The following is a 19,429-nucleotide window of genomic DNA, read 5'->3' as shown; positions in this document are numbered from 1 at the left end:
AAGTGGGGCTCTGAGGACAGAACCTCTGCCATAGTTAAAATAATGCTAGTGCAGGCTGCTGGAAAAATGCTAGTGCAGGCTGCTGGAATTGCAGCACTTCATTCCTCCCCTACTATTGCTATTCCTATACTGGGAAGACAGAAAAAATATTGCATGGCATGTTACTCAGTAACCATGCATTCACTTCCACTTGTGGTTTGTTCTAAGAAAAACAAATCGTAAGCCCAGGTTCCATGTAATTACAAGCCAGAATATGGCTTGTTTCTTCCCTTGGCAGTAGGAGAGGAATGAAGTGCCTGCAATTGCTTGTCCATATTAAACCATAGTTTAACTGGTTCAATGTGGTGTGTGAACCAGGCCAGTCTCATAAGTAGTCTAGGAAGAGGAAACCAAAAACCCTTCAAAATTAGTGTAACATGAGCATCTAAGGGAGCTCCTTGGTTGTGTTTACAGGGCTGTGGGTAAATTTAATAACTTGTCCAAAGGAGTAGCACACCCTTTGGTATCAAAGCAGTGCTTCAGTTTTAAATTGAGATTTGTTGATTTTCAGGACTGCTGAAGTCACACCCCTGACCTAGAACCTCAAATTGCCCTAATTTCAGATATGGGTGTGGTAGCTGCAGTTAACAAAGATGAAAGACACTCTTGGGCCAGTTAGTACTATTACAGCTTTCATGTGGAGGCAAATTTAAAGTAATGTACTTAGTGAGCAGTTGCCACATGGTGAGCTGTTTGTATGCAGTAGCTTATGATGCCAGCTTGGTTATTTCTTTATACATATTGCAAAACCCCAAAAGGAAGAACCTGTTTATGGTCATAGGCGGCTGCACACAGTATCTGTCTGCCAATGGAACAGACACTATTAGCAGAATAGATTCTGCATCCTCCCACACTCCTCTAATCTGCTCCAGAGGGCTGGGAGACCCTTAGAAGTCAGATTGGGGGGCACAGAGGGCTGCAGGGGACAAGAAAGGGAAGTTCTGTTACATGAGCAGAAATCAACTTTCACAATGTTGGATATTGCCCTACAGAGCAACAGTTGGTGAAGGTGTTAACAACCTTGAGTTTACCTTTGTGTAATTGTTTGTTGAGACCAATGGGGCACTTCCCAATAAATTTAAATGACATTTATACTACAACACACACACACAGCCTTTGCTACTAACTGATGGTTAGATCATTGGCATTAAAATGGCTATCAGCAAGCTGTTTTTCAAACAGTTTATTGAATCAGAAAGGTTTCAAATCCATCTTGAATCTGTAGAAGGTATTTGGGTTGAATGATTTGCTTGAAGAATTCAGTTTTTTTCTGCATATGGCATTTCTGGTTTTTGTTCCTGCCACAGTTCTAGCACCACAAGACTCAAGTTCTTCAGAGGTACTGGCTTATAATCTGTTGCATTTTCCTTAACCAGCTCCACACTCTGGAATATATATTTTCTGGAGAATCCTCACAATCCATAAAACTCCAACCACAAAATTCATGGTGATTTCTCACTCCCTTTTCAAAAATATTTTCCCCTCCAAATACTCAGAAACTTAATTTAGTGGAAATGTTGCTCACAAGCAATATCCCACCATGCCCTGTATTGTGTTGGAATGTCTGAACATTTTTTTGCCAGTATTAGAAACTGCTTTGCTGAAGTTTCTTGTGGGGGTAGATGGAAGGAGGTCCTAGTGTCTTGGAGATTGTGAGTGGACATGTGAATTGTTTAAATTACTTCAAGTTACAATAAAAGGAATGACTTTCTAGAGCAGCTTTGGGGAACCTATGAACTACAGGCCAACTTAGGCCCAGCAGGGATTCGTATTTGACCTGCAATGTTGTTTTCCCAAAACCACACTGAACAAAGAGGAGCCTCAAAATGCTTGCTGTAAGTGCTGGTCAATGGATTGTGCTTGCAGCAAACCTTACCTGCCAGGGAACAATCAGGAGCATCAAAGTGTGCCCCTGGTTGGTTCCCAGGAAACAACTGTTTGACCAGCACTTACAGCAAGCTTGAGAGAGACTGACTGCACTATGGAGTTCCCACAGTGGCACTTATTGTGAGTCCTGCAGGGAAAGGCTTCCTTTGCCCTCGTGGATATCAAGCTGTTCAATGGTGGCTACAAACTCCACTTCCTTTTCCTCCATGGTTTGCTTCTCACAGTGGCCAAACAGATGTCTACTCACTGGTTTCCCAGAGACAACTGACTGGACTAGACGGGCCACTGGCCTGATCCAACAGGCTATTCTTATGTTCTTATGATTTATGCAGGCAAAAGAAAAGGCTTCACCTGAAGTCAGGTGATGTCAGGTGCCTGAAGGGTGGGCAATCCCACCCATCAAAGTTGTCCATGGGGGCTGGGAAAGGTCTGGATACAGCCCACCGGCCAGGGCTTTTAATGAGCCAAAACTCACAGGAAGTCAGTTCCATCACCTCTCAGGTGGGTTCCAGCACCTCTTTTTCTGGAAAAATAGCACTGCCTCCAATCCCCCACCTCTGTTCTAGACTCAGCTAGTGCCCTATAGTAGACAAAAACAAAACCCTATTAAGAGCACAAAGACCATCTCAAAATAAAACCAATACAAATGTTGCCATTTTCACATATATTTAAGATATAAATACTACTTTGTTTTCACAGTACATCTTTTTTTAAAAAAACAAACACAGTCTGAGAAAGTCAGGTATGGGACAGCAGTGTTATGTAAAATTTTGATACTGATTAGAACAATGTGAAAGGCTTTGATGAGGGGTCTTTTAGGAGGGAAAGGGGTGCTATTATAGGTTGGGTCCATGATTTGAATGAGTAGTCCCACAGTTTTGCAGTATGGTTTCATGTGCTATCATGGGGTGGGGGTAGGGAATTAGCAATATGGGGGGGAATACACAACCCATCCTGCCCTACATGCTTGCATAGTATGATAATGCAATGGATGTTCAAAATCCCATCCTTATTTTAAGCAGCTTACACTTAAAAACACATCACACAAAGTAAAGACTTCTGTATATATTTCAGATTTCAATAATAATGTCAAAAATACGTAGTATGATTTTACATAGGATTTGTGCTACATTAGAACAGTAAAGACAAACATCACTTAAGTAAAAGAAACATTAAATATTAAATAACCAAAAAATAAAATAAGGTGTAAACACTAAACTAATTTGGGAATCTGCTATTGCAACACATCCAATGAAGTGGTTTATAACCAGTATAAAAAGATTAGGACTAAGTATGTTCCAGTCTACTTGGAATACACAAAGCTCATTCCAGAAGTGTTTTTAAGAACTGGTCCAAGAGCCTAGAAGAGCTTTGACTCTCATTTGACCACCATCACTTTCTTCACTTTTAAACTTTTACACAGTTTACTTTATGCCAATTGTTCATCTTATTAAATAATAATCTGGTAACTGAGCAAATACTTTTCATTGTTGCATTTTGCTAACATCGGGGAGAAAACTGAGGGTTTGTTGGAGATTCAGTGTAAGATTTGAGTTCGTATGCAGCGCCACTGTCAACTTCCATGGATTTTCGAGAGAACAGGAGTCTTACATCTCTGTAGAGGTAGATCTTTCCAGACTTAGAACTCTGGAACCTAGGAGAACAGATGTCAGTATTAGTCACTGCTGAATGTAAAGCACATGTAAGAAATGTCACAGAAGAACGAAGCTTGGAGAAGAAATTTCTTCAATAGTCTAAATTGTTACTTTTTATCTAGTTTAAAAGGAAGTAGGTGTTTTTCCATTTTTCCTTATATAACCACTGCTTGAGGCTTGTACTCTAAGGATCAGACTGACATTTTATTTGAAGTAGTAAGAACAGATGAAACAGTGACTGCAATTTTCAATTATGTTTATGGCACATTATTGAATCAGAACACATTAGTGCATACTGTATATTTACGGTGATGAGCCTATTTGTTTGATATTTTTATAGCCTGTATCTCATTCTTTCAAAACCAATGAGAAAACTGCAAAACTGAGCATATCTCTCAGAATGTCATCCTCTTAGAACATACCAAGAAAAAGTGTTAAAGGATCTAAGCTAAGTCTGGGCATGAGCTTGTTTAAAAATCTTATAGAAGCTGGCTAGTCAGACAGACAGCTATGGTTTGCATATCAGCAGAATGTTATCCATCACACAAGAGAAAATTATAGGTTATGTTTTCAGTCACATAGACACAAAGTACAAAAGCAACCTGCCAAAACTTACAGGAGTTTTGATGAACACAGAAACATGGACATGAAAAAAGAAAAAGCAAACTGACCCTTAGGTTTTAAAGGACTGCTTTTGTTTTTTAAAAAGTCTGAATGGCAAGTTTCAACCCTAGGCAAATGTTTCTGCTGACAACCTCTTGCTAAGGGGCTTTCACAATGGAAGTGCTGACACAACTTTAATTAGGGCCTTCTAAACAGATGCTGCCACAAAGCAGTTTAGAGTTGTATGACTTCATTTGTTTGGGAGAGAATGTGTATGGTTTCAGCAACTAAAACTTGAGTCACTTGTTTCAAGTCTATTGTTAGAGCAAAGAATGAAAAACCAATACATGTGGCCCATTTGACTTTTTTCTGCATAAGCAAAAGTATAGTTAACAGGGTCCCAGTGCCTTTTTCCAAAAGATTTTTCAGCACTAAGTCAAAATCACTTAGTGTATTTCTTCCGCTGGTGACATGCTTTGCACCAGCAGGATGTGGTTGCAAAGAGGATGCCTAAGCAGGTTGCTTAACTTTGCCCAATCTGTTGCACATCAAGTTTTCACTAGCACAGCTGCAGTGCTGGATTCCTCTGCTGCATAACATCCAACAAACAAACACAAACACACACAAACACACACAAACACACACACACAGGTCCACTAGTGCAACAGCCCTTGCATTAGCAAGAAGAGAACGTTGGATACAGCCCTTTGCTCAGCAGCCTTACCTCAGATGAATGAGGTAGCGTAGTAGTCGTTCTTCAGCATGTCGAATATTTTCTTTATTAATGCTTCTCTTTGTTTCTCGTCTCACAGGGACAGAAAAGGTTCTTTGCCGTAGGAATGTTTGATGATTGGCTGGCATCTCTCGTAAGTCATATATCACCACAAACATCTTCACCACAGTCTTGTTGGGATTAAATAAGGTCTGAAAAGGACAAACAGGTGCTTCAGAATGGCACTATTCTGTCGAACCACCAAACACTTGAAAATTCATGTGTCTTCAGTAACTGCATTTTCATACACAGCAGTTGCTTCTGGAAAGAGGAGACTAAGAACTAATAAGCTTCTCAATCACCTTCCATATCATCCAAAAGTGAATGAGACCACCTCTGCAGTTGCTAGGTAACTGCTGGCTATCTTCTCAAATATGATCTTTCCAAATACTTTCTGCTCTTCTAGCCTGTGGCCTTTGGACAAAGAAAGGAGCTATCCAATACTGTAGTTCATGCCCAAGTGATTAGCAATATGTTGGAAAGAGAATTGTTAATGTAACTCTTATGTCGCAAAGTACATACCACTTGTATCGTTCCTGAAGGAGGTACCCGATAACCCCTTTTACCAAGTGACTCTAAAGCAATTACACCCTGTAAGGATCAAACAAGAAATGGAAAATTACAAATATGCATCTTAATGTAAGCATCAGTATATCAAAGTGTTTAATTTTCAAAATTATCTGCAATAGAAACTTCAAAAAGTTTTTTCACATGGGTAACACACCTGTAAAGTTAAGGTAAAGGTAACGGTACCCATGACAGTTAAGTCCAGTCATGAATGACTCTGGGGTTGCGACACTCATGTCACTTTACAGGCCAAGGAAGCTGGCGTTTGTCCGCTTCCGCAGTTTTTCCGGGTCATGTGGCCACCATGACTAAGCTGCTCCTGGCGAAGCCAGAGCAGCACACGGAAACACCGTTTTACCTTCCCGCTGGAACGGTACCTATTTATCTACTTGCACTTTAACATGCTTTCGAACTGCTAGGTTGGCAGGAGCTGGGACTGAACAACGGGAGCTCACACAGTCACAGGGCCTCCAACCGCCGACCTTCCGATTGGCAAGTCCAACCACAGTGCCGCCCACGTCCCAAAGTTAAGTTAAAAGGTAAAGGTAAAGTTAAGTTAGGAGTGCACAAAAATGTGGCTTGTAGAGGACAGTTTAGTCTCACTCACTCTGGTATGTAGTTTCCCCTTTAAGGACGGCAATTGATTATTTCAACATCTGCATTTAAATTAATCATCAAAGGTGAACCGTATTCGCATACTCCTAACTCAAGGAGTAAAGAACAGTGTCAATTCCACAGGATAATAATCACAATGCATTTATTTGCAGGAAGGAAGACAGGATAACCACAATAGCTTCCTTTCCTAACTAAGGTGACTGGGCTATTATGGGGCCCACACAGTCTTTTCAATTCAGTCCAAAGCAGTTCATCCAATGTATATTGGATGCTTTGCCTGCCACAGGAGTGGAAATCGAGAGTACTTTTGGGTATATGTGTTTTCTTTTTGTGAATGTACGTACCTATTTAGTTAGGTTGGCACACAGGTAGGAGACAAGTGAATATAACTTATCAGAATAAGATGTTCATTGGTAGCTTATATAAAGGGCTGCTTCACATATGACGTTTTCCCCACAAAAAGGAAAATGTGCAAAGTTCCAAAAGAGTTATGTAAAGTTGTAAAGAAAAACAGAAGCCACCAAATGGTGGAGGTTGGTATTTCAGTCTCACTGTAAGGCACCCAAAATAGAAAGGAGCCTCATTTGAAAGTTGGGTGAAGCTGCAACATATCCTTAATGATATGTTAACCAACAAATGGGTGCTTGGGACACCTGTGCCTCATTCCCAACCACCTTCAGCAGGTAAGAAAAGTAAGGGTCTGTTACACTCAGAGCACAAGGGGCACTGAGAGTACAGGATGAAAGATCTGGTCAGGAAAGGAGACCAAGACCAGGAGTCTCTCTCTTCCTTGTGAAGATTTAAAAGCTAATTGGGTGCTATAGTTCTGCTGAAGGAGAGATTTGCTAACCTTTACAATCAAGATTTTACAACAACTATTGGCTGAAATTACAAACATGCGAGTTCATCCTACCTGGCTGTACTAGGTACTAGGATGTGACGTTTGTAAGCAAAACCAGCAACTGGGCTCTGACTTTTGATTGGTTGATGCTGCAAGGCCAAAATGAACTACAGGAGGCTCTTTGCAGCCACAATCTGATTGGAATATGAATTTACTGCCACCAATGGTGGGCTGCAGTCATTAACTCCTGACACCTGCCAGAGTGGTTCATGTTAACTGTGCTCAAGTTTTTGCACACACAGCATGCCACCTCACTGACTTCATTCTTGAATTAATCATGGGAAAGGCCAATAACATATCTACACCCATGGAGGAAGCGGGACAGTTCTGCATTTTGTCTATGTTGCCAGTCTCTTGTTAATGCTGATGTTGTTTGTTAACTTGAATAAATACTATTTAGCCATACCAAGCTGAAGTCCTGGGTTTTTCTGGGTAGAAGCATGAGTCAGAAATGAGTGCAAAAGGATACTAACACCTAGAGGCTAAACTCATCCCTGTGCACTGATCAAAGAATTATAATAATTTCTTATCTTTTAAAAAATTATTTTTAATTTTTATTTTACAAGCAGAAAGCTCTTAAAGATCAAATTACTGTATTACATTTATCATATTTAGACTCTCCTCTCCCTCTTTCTGCAGTTCCTTATGTTTATAATATTTTTACTGCATTTCCAAATCAAACCTATGTATTATTTATCACATATAATCAATATGTTATTTCATATCGCTGCACATTTTTACATTCATCCTGCTAATGTCTTAATCTGTTCACAATATTTTTGTAAATATTCAATAAACGATTTCCACTCTATATTAAAAACTTTGTCGTCCCAATTTCTTATTCTTTCAGTAAGCTTCACCATTTCTGCATAATCCAATACTTTCTGTTGCCATAATCATTCCCTATCAACTGAAATGAGTTACAACAGGTTCTTATATTCTGTATAAATGCTGATATATAGGGTGAACAGCTGTAATCAGGCATTTGCATTTAAACTGCTGAGATTCCACACAAGAATGAATGGAAGTGGTTACTAGGCAAGAACTAGGTTGCAGTCCCGTGTTTATTGCAGGAAAACCCAGCTTAGCTGAATGCGTAGTCTGCCATTAAAAATTCAAAAAGTAAAAGTGTGCACAGGGGAAAGCAGGGACTACAGACCTTTGGCAACAAACTGCTACCAAAGCTGTGGTTCTGTGCATGCAACAATAGTATGCTTTGGATCCAAGCCAACCCAACTATCTTTAAAAATGTATCAAGATTTAGTTCAGACGTGTAAATGTATTTCCATAGCTAACTATAACGTTCAAATGTTTACCATATATGGAGAGGGTGCATTGTCATCAGAAACGCTGTAGAATGAAACTTCAACTGGAAGAGTCATGTGCGTTGGACAAAAGACCCCACTTGCTCCCACTTCAGCTGTGAAGCCATCTACAATGCCCAGGGGATCCAAACGATAGTTCAGTACAGACTCCTGGAAGAATGGAAAAAACTGTTGAAAAAAGCTACCTATGAAGTGTACTAACAGATGACAGGAAGATGCCCACTATCAGGTCAGATTACTTGCCCATCTGGAACAGTATAGTCCAGAACAACAGGCAGCAGCTCTACTGAACTTTTTTACATCACCTGCCATTAAAAAACTAGGGATGAAGGATTTCAACCTGGGTTCTTCTGCATGCAAACCAAACACTTCACCACCGAGCTGTAGTCCCAACATGGCAAATATCATCACTTAACCTAGTTAACCCCAAGATGGCATGCTAAGCACACTGACTGCTGGAGTAGAGATTTGAAATGCCTGGTTTAAAATGACTTAAGTCAGTGGGTTTTAAAATTTACACATATTGGGCCGGATTCACCTAACCACCCCTTTCAGTATAAGCCCTGCCCAAGGACTTCCACCTGTGTAATGGGGTTTCCCCCCTGCACCACCATTGACTCTGGGGGGTTGGCAGACAATATAGTATTGATTCTGTAAAACCCAGAATAATTATTCAAATTGGCTTAAAGATACTAGATTTAACAGGGTTTTTATTTTTAACCATAATGTTAAAGCTGAACAGAAACCTAATCAAAAAATGGCAAGAACTTCTGCTTTAATTTATTTGGGCAGATAAAAGATCTTGAGTTACATCACAAACTCTCTACCAACAGAAAATATGAAGAGAAATGGCTTTTCCCAAAATAAAATACTAAAACAATGCATCTATGCTTAAGTCACCAGAAAATCTGGTTTATTTATATATGCTTTGGTCTAATATAAAAAAGGGGTCTTAAAATTATTGATGCAAATCCTCTCACACAAAATATATACATCATGGTTGGGGGGTGGGAATCAAAAGTAAACATAGTCCAGGTCTAACCACAGTTTACTACAAGGAATGCAAAACAAAACAAAACAAAACAAAAAAACCTTTTAGGAGACATGTCAGAGTAGGAGGCAAACAGACAAAGCAAATTAGGATCAATGATGAAATAAATTTTAGGCAAATTATACCATCAAGCAGCAAACTATGAAATGGGGCAGCAGCAGGCTCCCCTTAATTAAATTCTGTAGATCTTCGGATGAAGAATGGTATACAAATGTAAATAATAACCACCACCACCACCACTTAAGAAGATTTTGTACTATTGAGGAAGCACAAGATTTGAAATTTTAATTTCAGAAAGTGACCAGTCAAAAGGAACCTTAAGACAAATATATAAAATAATTACAGAACTAGAACCAGCTCAGGTATCAATCAAAGTGGAATGCTGATATGCCTAGCAATATATACCCCCCTCAAAATGGACCTGGGTCTGGAAAAATGTTTTGAAATGTACACTTTGTATACATTTAAAAGAAAATTCCTATAAAATAATGACTCCGGTTAGGCTAAATAAAATATATTCATCTGTTTGAGATGCAGAGCCCCTGCCCTGCCCCTCTTCTGGCACGGTTTACGGCATGCATGTCAGCAGCAGCACCCATGCTTATCGCATGCAACTGTTGAGATGTCTGTACAAATATTTATGTAGTTATCTATTCATAACATTATATTCATTAATATTTTTTAATCTGTCAAAAAAAACCCACCCCATTTATCTTTAATTAAAAAGTCTGTACAAAGCCATTTGCGCCTGGCACCAGAAAAGGAAAAGAACAGGCACTAAGTGTGCTGAGAATCACACTGGGCATATCATAGTAGAGTATCAATAATAACTTATTATTATTATTATTATTATTATTATTATTATTATTATGTATTATTTATACCCCGCTCATCTGGCTGGGTTTCCCCAGCCACTCTGGGCGGTTTCCAACAAAAATAATAATAATACAGTAATCTATTAAACATTAAAAGCCTCCCTGAACAGGGCTGCCTTCAGATGTCTTCGAAAAATCTGGTAGCTGTTTTTCTCTTTGACATCTGATGGGAGGGCGTTCCACAGGGTGGGTGCAATACATCAGTTGCAAGAAGTAGAGTATTTTGGGAGCATGTACATACCTCAAAGTTTCCAAGGAGGCTAAGACTTGTTACAGGTGGTGCACTGGAACTTAGAAATGGTTTCTCATGAACATCTGGGTCACTCTCTCTCCTTATACACCCTCCTGGGCTATTTTAAAAGTTTTTTTAAAAAAACAAACCAAGAGTCATTACTTATTTCCTTCACAGTTACCGTATTTTTCCATGTATAAGACCTTTTTTCTGAATTTTCTGTGATAAATTGAGGGTCGTCTTATACACAGGTTAATATGCTAAGTAAATGAGGGCTGGTGCTGCAGTGGTAGCAGGGAAATGTCGGAGAGGCGGCTGCTTACCCGCTCTTTCTGGCTTAGAAAGAGTATTTGGTGAGTGCCAGTATGTGGTGTATTACGGCACCAGTTCTATCAGCCAGATCATCGAATACATGGGGCCGTGTTATACATGGAAAAAATACAGTATATGCACACAGACATTTTGAATTAAAGCTGCAAAGTTTGAACTACGTATGCCAGGAGTGACCAACATGTGGCTCTGCAGATATTGCTGGACTACAACTCCCATCAACCCTTGCCCCAGGCTATGCTAGCTGGGGGCTGGTAGAAACTGTACTTCAACAATACCTAGAGGACTACAGATCAGCCCCCTCCACTGTCTTACGCTTTGACGTTAAACTAATGTACATTTTAAAATTTATAAACACTACTCCTAAAAATGTCAGTTTGACACACACTTTTCATAGATTCTGCTTCCACAGATTTGAAAAACTGCTAGTTTTGACATTGCACAAGGTAACAGTCTAGCATGTATCACCTAGGCATCTTTCTGTGCAATCATTGGGAATTTCCTAAATGTTTGGATTCATCAGCATTTCACAGAAGGCCTGTGTGCATTTAGCAACACAAGTAAGGCACAAACGTGTCTTAGCCTGCCAGTTAAAACAATGACAAGATACCCAGGTTGTATTGTTGAATCTGGGCAATGCATCATTTTTGCCAAGAAATTAAATAGGTGTGACTAAGTGACTATATACTACCGGTAAGTGATCGTGACTAAGTTGTATATAAATTGTTGAAATAAATACATCTGTACCTTTTAGAAGTTTTTTCTAAAAAGAATTTAATGTCTTGCTAAGTTAATCAGTGGTGTCTTTTTAGCTGATTTAGTTGGTTTTTTTATTTAGCTGATTTTTAAACCAGCTAGATTTTAAATCAACTACAAGGTTGTAGCCCTAGTTACTGTACACATAAAATTAGCTGAGTTTGAGGAGATCTTGTTGAAGGTGCACATTTGTGCTTTCTTCATGCACACCCACAGTTACAGATTACATTGTAAAAACATACAAATATTATAAACCTTTTGGTAAATAAAAATACCTTTTGGAGGACAAACATTTCAATTGTAATAATGATGTATCTAAATCAAAGCATCCCGATCGTGTTTTTCTTTCAGGAACCTCAAAGGAAGGAGATTGGGGATAAAAACAGACTTAGGTTTTGACCACAAGACCTTGAAATCTTGATATCAAACATTTTAAAATGTTTTAGGGGCTTAATGGAAGCAAATGGATATAATGAAAGCAGAGTGTATCCAGCCTCCCACCATTGGCATTAGAACCGAAAAGGAACTCTGTAACAGGGGTTACAGAGTTAAATTGTGCCCATGTGGACCACCAGTGGTCTGTGAACATCATTCAGGTGAATGGTTGTAAAACATTCTGCATCATGTTTGTGAAAACAATTAAAAACAATACTGCCTATAGCACAGTGTGTTACAATTGCTGCAGGAGACAGAAAAATAATTTAAGTGGTCCACCAACACCCTTAGTAATTTTCAAGTGGTCCAAAGGGGTATAGATTACGAACCACTAGTATATAATCAGTAGTTTGAATAGTATTTATTGGTTTGCTTTTCAAGTTAAATCATTTGATATGGCAGATAGCCATCTGTGATGCAGATAGGCTCTCTTAATTTAAATTAACTGCCAACAACGCACGCAAGCATTACATGCAAATCCGAACACAAATGTATTTCCACATCAGAGTGCAATCTAAATCTAACATTATGTAGTTAAATCTAAAATTATATATAGTTAACCTAGCAACAACCCTAAATGTACAACAGAAAGCTTCAATTTTCTTGAATTTATATCTATTGTAACTGGGTTTTTAAAATATTTTGCTTTTGAGTTGTTGTAACCCACCCTGGGACCTCATGGTAAAGGATAGGTATTATTAATAATGCTGAACCAAGAAGTATTATCTGTGTGAAGCTTATATTTTTGGATTAGATCCTGTTTAAGCAAAAAAGTAGCACGCAAAAAAATAATAAAAGGAAGTATCTCCAACATCCAGTGTCTGGGGTTGCACACACACAGACTCAATGTTGTGTGCATTTTGTTCAACAAGTTACTATGATACTATCACGGACAGTAATTTGTATGGGAGGAAAATGATCCATTCAAGTTTTCACCTTTCCCAACAGGCAATCAATGTTATCTAAGCTGATTGCATTGGCAATTCATTTTGTGGGAAGATGCTTTTTTGGGTAGTGTTATTGTCACAGTGGCCGGAGTGGACTACTTCAGAGTAACGACGCTACGCAGCTCTGCATTTTATTCTTTTATTGGTGCTGCGTATTTACAGTGCTCAAGTCATTGCTATTTACACGGAGCGATGTTGTCAGTCGGTTTCAGAACCTCCTAATGGCTTTTGGCGCGTCTTTCTCCAACACAAAAGCTTTGGCAGACCCATCCTCTTGCCCCTCCTCTTCCTGCGTAATTCTGGAGTTGGAGGGATGGGTCTTCCCCCCTTGCTTGCCCCTTCCTGTCCCACCTGGGACCCTGGCTCCTCTACCTTGCCTGAGCCTCGGACACGACTTCCTGCTTCCCCACTGGAATCGGAACTCTCCCTGCTTTCCCCTTTGCTCGGGGACGGGCTTGAACTCAGGAGGGGAGGGACTTCGCGATATCCCCTGTCCCTCACATCCACCCCCCTCCCAAGCTCTCCTTCACCCCTCCCCAGGCCCCCCCCATGTGTCGGTGACGACTGGAAGCCTAAGAACTCAGTGCTCTCCGAGCCCGTTGGTGTGAATACCTCCCCCCAGTCCTGCGAGCCCCCCCCTTCCGCCTGGGCGGACGGGAATCCCAAAAAGTCCGTGGCGTCAGAGCTGGTGGGGGTAAAAACGTTCTGCCAATCTGCTCCTTCCTCTGACTGGGTGGATCTCGGTGACACCCATACCTCATCCTCTGGTTCCTCAAACTCCGCTTCCCAGCGCCATGGTGAGCTGCTCTCCCGTGCCTCCTCCTCCTCCCCCTCCCTTTCCATGTGCCAGGGCTTGGGTCTGTGGGGAAAGAGGGCGTGAAATTCTTCCACCAAGAATTCCTCCTGTATCTGAGTGGCTGGGACCCATTCATTCTGGGACGGTGGAGCATCCTCCCATGCCATGAGGTACTCCAGTCCCCCCACCCCCCACCTTGAGTCCAGGATGGCCGTGGCCTCATTGAGTTGCTCCCTGCCTTCCCTCTCCCCCCCTCCCTCGGGGGTTTGTTCGCTGTCTCGGAGCCTGCTGCTTTCCCTGTACGGCGACAGCAGCGATCTATGAAACACTGGATGCACCCTCATGTCCTCTGGCAGTGCCAGCCTGTATGCCACCGGGTTTACCTGTTGCGTGACCGTGAAGGGGCCCAGCCTTTTGGGTGCCAGCTTTTTGCACCTCCCTCTGGTGGGAAGGCCCTCCGAGGACAACCACACCTTGTCCCCCACCCTGATGACCTCCCCTTGTCGCCTGTGGCGATCTGCCCCCTTTTTGTACGCTTCCTTGGCCCTCTCCAAGTGTTCTCTGAGCTGCTGGTGCACCGTCTCCAGTTCCTCTGCCCAATCCTCAGCCTGTGGGCCCTCCTCCTCCTCCTCCTCCCTCTCCCTCTCTGGGAAAGATCTGAGGTCGCGCCCGTAATTGGCCTTAAAGGGCGACACCCCTGTGGAGACGTGCACTGCATTGTTGTAGGCAAATTCTGCTAGTGGCAAGCGATCAACCCAGTCCGTTTGCCGCTGGCTGACGTAGCATCTCAGGTACTGCTGCAGAATGGCGTTGACCCTCTCCGCTTGTCCGTTGGTCTGCGGGTGTCTAGCCGTCGACAAGCTGACCTCCACCTGCAGGAGGTTCATGAGCCGCCGCCAGAACCTGGAAACAAATTGGCGGCCACGATCCGAAATAACCCTTAAAGGTAATCCATGCAGTCTGAAAATGTGATCAACAAACAGTTTGGCTGTCTCTTCTGCCGAGACTGCCCTGGCACACGGTATAAAGTGACACATTTTGGACATAAGGTCCACCACCACCAACACTGCAGTCTTACCCCTGGACGAAGGCAGATCTGTGATGAAGTCCATGGACACCACTTCCCACGGCCTGTGTGGTGTGGCTAAGGGCTCCAGCAACCCTGGTGGCGCTGCTCTGACCACCTTCGCCCGCTGGCAGGTGGTACAGCCCCTTACATAGTCTCGAACATCTTCCCGCACCCCTGGCCACCAGAAGTGTCTCATGACCAGGTGAGCGGTTTTGTCCCTTCCAAAATGCCCCGCTGTAGGGTTGTCGTGCATCTGCTTGAGGACCGTACGTCGAAGCTGGGTGGTGGGTAGGTACAGCGCACCCTTGTAGAAAAGCAGCCCTCTGCGTTCTGCAAAGTCTTTTGCCTGCTCCCTCCCCCCTCTCAGTTCTCTGAAGATGCGGTTGGCAAATTCATCCGCTGCCGTCAGTGCTGTGAGTTCTGCCTCGCTCACCACAGCTGCTCCGCAGGACCATGCCGACGGGGGGAAAATGTGCCTTGGGGCTGGCGGCGCCTCCTCCTCCATGTACTCTGGCTTGCGGGAGAGGGCATCCGCCCTGACATTCTGCTCCCCCGGGATGTAGTGGATGGAGAAGTTGAAGTTCGAGAAGAACTCTGCCCACCGTATCTGCCGCTGGTTGAGCACCCTGGCAGTTCTCCAGAACTCCAGGTTCTTGTGGTCTGTGCACACCTGGATGGGGTGCTTCGCGCCCACCAGGAAGTGTCGCCAGTGCTGGAACGCAGCGTAGATCGCAAGAAGTTCCCTATCAAACACTGTGTAGTTGCGTTCAGGCTGTGTCAGCTTCCTGGAGAAGAAGGCACAGGGTCTCCACTCCCTGTTGGCGTCCAGTTGCAACAAAATTGCGCCCACAGCTTTTTCAGAAGCATCTGTCTCAATGCGTAGGGGCGCGTCCTGCACCACATGGAACAGGTTTTGGTCTGAGGCGAACACTCTCTTGAGGCTTTCGAACGCTGCTTGCGCCTCTGGTGTCCACTTGAACTTCTGCTTGCCTCTCAGGCAGTCCGTGATGGGAGCCGTAACGCGAGAGAAGTTCTTGATGAACTTCCTGTAGAAGTTAGCGAAGCCTAGTAGGCGTTGGGCATCTTTGCGCGTCCTGGGGCTGTGCCAGTCCAGGATGGCCTGCACCTTGTCCTTGTCCATCGCCAGCCCCTTGTCTGACAGCTTGTAGCCCAGGAAGTCCACCTCTTTGGTGTGAAACTTGCACTTCTCCAGCTTCACATACAGGTGGTTCTCCTTCAGGCGTTGCAACACCTCTCTGACATCTTTCACATGCTGCACTGGGTCATTCGAGTAGATAAGGATGTCATCTAGGAAGACCAAGCATTTCCTGAAGAGGAGGGACCCCAGGACGTGGTGCATGAAGGCCTGGAAGCATGCTGAGCCCCCTTGCAAACCGAAGGGCATCACCAGATATTCAAAAGAGCCCAGAGGCGTGAACATCGTGGTTTTCCATTCATCTCCTTCCCGGATCCTGATCAAGTTGTACGCCCCCCTTAGGTCCAGCTTGGTGAAAATCTTGCCCCTGCGTGCCGCTGTCAGGAGATCATCCACTCTGGGCATGGGGAAAGCCACGGGCTCTGTCACCGAATTCAGCCGTCTAAAGTCCACCACAAGACGGCGCTGTTGCGTGTCTTTCTTGTCCACCCAGAAGACCGGGCTGCCCCCTGCTGCCTTGCTTTCCCTTATGAACCCCCGCTTGAGGTTCTTGTCGATGAAAGCGCGCAGATCCTCCAGCTCCTGGTCTGACATGGCGTACAGCTTGGCTGGGGGTATCGTCGCCCCTGGCACCAGGTTGATCTGGCAGTCAAAAGGCCTGTGCGGGGGTAGGTGGTCGGACTCCGCTTCGCTGAAGACCTCCTGCAGGTCCCAGTACGGTTTGGGTATTGCCTCACCCCCTTTGATATGCATGGTGGCCACCGTGGCTATCGGCGGCCCCTCCCCTGGTTGATGCTGCATGCAATGTTCCAGACAAAAGTCTGACCCAAACGTGATGCACCTCTGGTGCCAACTGATGGAGGGGTCGTGGCGCGCCAGCCAGCTCATGCCCAAGACGATGGGGGGGTCTGAGATGGTGGTGACGTTGAACGCCAGTGTCTCTGAGTGCCTTCCCACCGTCATTCTCATGGGGGGGGTTTGATGTGTGATGGCCCCTCCCAGCAGCTCCCTGCCGTCAATGGTTGCTACGTGCAGAGGAAAATCCAACTGCAAAAGCTGGATTTGGTGCTCTTCTGCAAAGCTTCTCGAGAAGAAGTTGGCGGACGCCCCACTGTCAATTAAGGCGAGGACCGTCAGGGGATAGCCATTTGGGAGCGTTAGCGTCACTTCTAGAACCACTCCTGCTCTGGGAGGGGTGGGCTGGCTCTGCACCTCTCTGTGCGGGTGGGCGGGCTGGGGCTGTTGTCTGCTGACTGTGCCTGGCTGCTGCCCCTTGTCTCCTGCAGCCAGGCTTTCCCGTTTCCCTGCTGTGGTGCTGCGTCAGTGGGGGAGGGCACCACCGTTCCCGCCTTTCCTTGCCACTCCCTGCGATGTGGGCAGTCTCTGACGAGATGCTGGGGTGAGTTGCAGAGAAAGCAATTCCCGCCCCTTCCCTCCTTGCGTCTTGGCGCCGCTGGGGTTTGAAAAGCCCGCGCGCGCGCGCTATCAATCTGCATGGGCTCCTGGTCCTGGCTGGCTCCAGGCGTGGCCTGAAAGGGTTGTTGAGGGAGTGGCTTCTCCTGCGACCGTGGGAACCAAGCCCGCTTTGCGCGCGTCGCTTGCTTGTCGTTCCACCGGGATTCCTGCCTCACCCCCACCGCCAGAGCTGCTTTGCTCAGCTGATCCATAGTACTGGGCTTTGGACCTCTCGAGAGTTCATCCTTCACCTCCTCGCTCAAACCCAAGTAAAACGCAGCTTGCATGGGAGGCGAATCCAAAACCCACCCCAGTCTGTGCACCAGCATGGTGAATTTCGCCCAATATGCGCGAACTGTCATATTTCCTTGGCGTAAATTATGCAGTTCCTCCTTAGTCTGGTCCAAATGACTATCGGACGAATACATCGTCCTCAAACCTTCTAGAAATTGTTGGACATTTTTCATGCAAGGATTCTTGGTTGCGATTAATGGTCTTAGCCACTCCCTGGCTGCTCCGGTGAGATGTTCCACAATAAACGCTACTCTGTGCTCATCATCGGGGAACTCATTCTGGTGCAGCTCAAGAGCATACACGATCTCAGTCTCAAAGCCCTGAAACTCCTTCGGGTCTCCATTGAACTTGCTTACAAGGGTCCCTGCTCTCCTTCCTGGCAGCACTTGGACTTGGGGAGCCCCTCCCGCCTTGTTTTTCTCTGCATCCAGCTTGTTTTGGAGGTCTACCGCCACCGCCCTTAAATGCTGCTCTTTTTCCTGGAGCTCTCTCACCTGTTCCGCAAGTTGTAGCCGGTCGTCCTGGACCTTCTTAGTCTCCTCTTTAGCTGCCTTCAATTCTCCCTGCGCCTGCAGCGACAGCTGTTGCAGTTCTAGCTGGGCTTGCTCAGCGATCTGCCGCCACTTCTCCGCCTCGGACACGCTCATCCCGGCAACTCCGAAGTAGCCCAAAAATGATTAGGAGGTTGCTGTCACAGTGGCCGGAGTGGACTACTTCAGAGTAACGACGCTACGCAGCTCTGCATTTTATTCTTTTATTGGTGCTGCGTATTTACAGTGCTCAAGTCATTGCTATTTACACGGAGCGATGTTGTCAGTCGGTTTCAGAACCTCCTAATGGCTTTTGGCGCGTCTTTCTCCAACACAAAAGCTTTGGCAGACCCATCCTCTTGCCCCTCCTCTTCCTGCGTAATTCTGGAGTTGGAGGGATGGGTCTTCCCCCCTTGCTTGCCCCTTCCTGTCCCACCTGGGACCCTGGCTCCTCTACCTTGCCTGAGCCTCGGACACGACTTCCTGCTTCCCCACTGGAATCGGAACTCTCCCTGCTTTCCCCTTTGCTCGGGGACGGGCTTGAACTCAGGAGGGGAGGGACTTCGCGATATCCCCTGTCCCTCACAGTTATCTATGGATCAGACCTAGGGGCTATCTCTCAGTCGCTGCTCTCAGACTTTGGAACCCTCTCCCTAGGGAAGTTAAGATGGGCTTCCTTCTTGATGTCCTTTCACCGGAAAGTGAAGACCTTCTTGCTCCAACAGGCTTTTGGGAACTGACCGTTTTAAATGACAGGGTGGATGCCATGCTGTCTATGTTGTGATTGTTGATACCAGGCATCCCAAACTTTGGCCCTCTAGATGTTTTGGCCTACAACTCCCATGATCCCTAGCTAACAGGACCACTGGTCGGGGAAGATGGGAATTGTAGTCCAAAACATCTGGAGGGCCAAAGTTTGGGGATGCCTGGTCTATACGTTTTTAATAGGTTATAGGTTTTTAATAGGTTATAGGTTTTTTAACGATTTCCCCCCTGTGTGTTTAGCTGTTCTTCTTTTCTCTGAAAGCTGTCATGAGTCCCTGTCAGGGAGAAAGGTGGGTTATGAAGCAGCAGCAGCAGCAGTCCATGTGAGCTAAAATTATGCATTTGGGTCATTTCACAATGCTTTCAGTTGCACT

At 44.6% G+C, this 19,429-nt stretch overlaps 1 protein-coding gene across 1 annotated transcript in view; it reads right to left on the bottom strand.

Annotated features, from left to right (window-relative positions):
* Window positions 1-2,575: 2,575 nt before the first annotated feature.
* Window positions 2,576-19,429, bottom strand: part of ATOSA (atos homolog A) — a 50,740-nt gene continuing 33,886 nt past the window's right edge. The window contains exons 7-12 of the mRNA XM_035130740.2: window positions 11,884-11,963; window positions 10,532-10,640; window positions 8,356-8,514; window positions 5,479-5,547; window positions 4,909-5,108; window positions 2,576-3,580 (exon numbers count right to left, since the gene is read on the bottom strand). Coding sequence (XP_034986631.2) covers window positions 3,427-3,580; window positions 4,909-5,108; window positions 5,479-5,547; window positions 8,356-8,514; window positions 10,532-10,640; window positions 11,884-11,963 — 771 coding nt within the window. The 3' untranslated portion in view covers window positions 2,576-3,426. The remainder of the gene's footprint in view (window positions 3,581-4,908; window positions 5,109-5,478; window positions 5,548-8,355; window positions 8,515-10,531; window positions 10,641-11,883; window positions 11,964-19,429) is intronic.

Source organism: Zootoca vivipara, chromosome 14, assembly GCF_963506605.1.
Source record: "Zootoca vivipara chromosome 14, rZooViv1.1, whole genome shotgun sequence".
NCBI classification, from domain to species: domain Eukaryota; kingdom Metazoa; phylum Chordata; class Lepidosauria; order Squamata; family Lacertidae; genus Zootoca; species Zootoca vivipara.
Note: the sequence above shows the minus strand (reverse complement) of the source record. Positions and strands in the feature narration are given on the sequence as shown.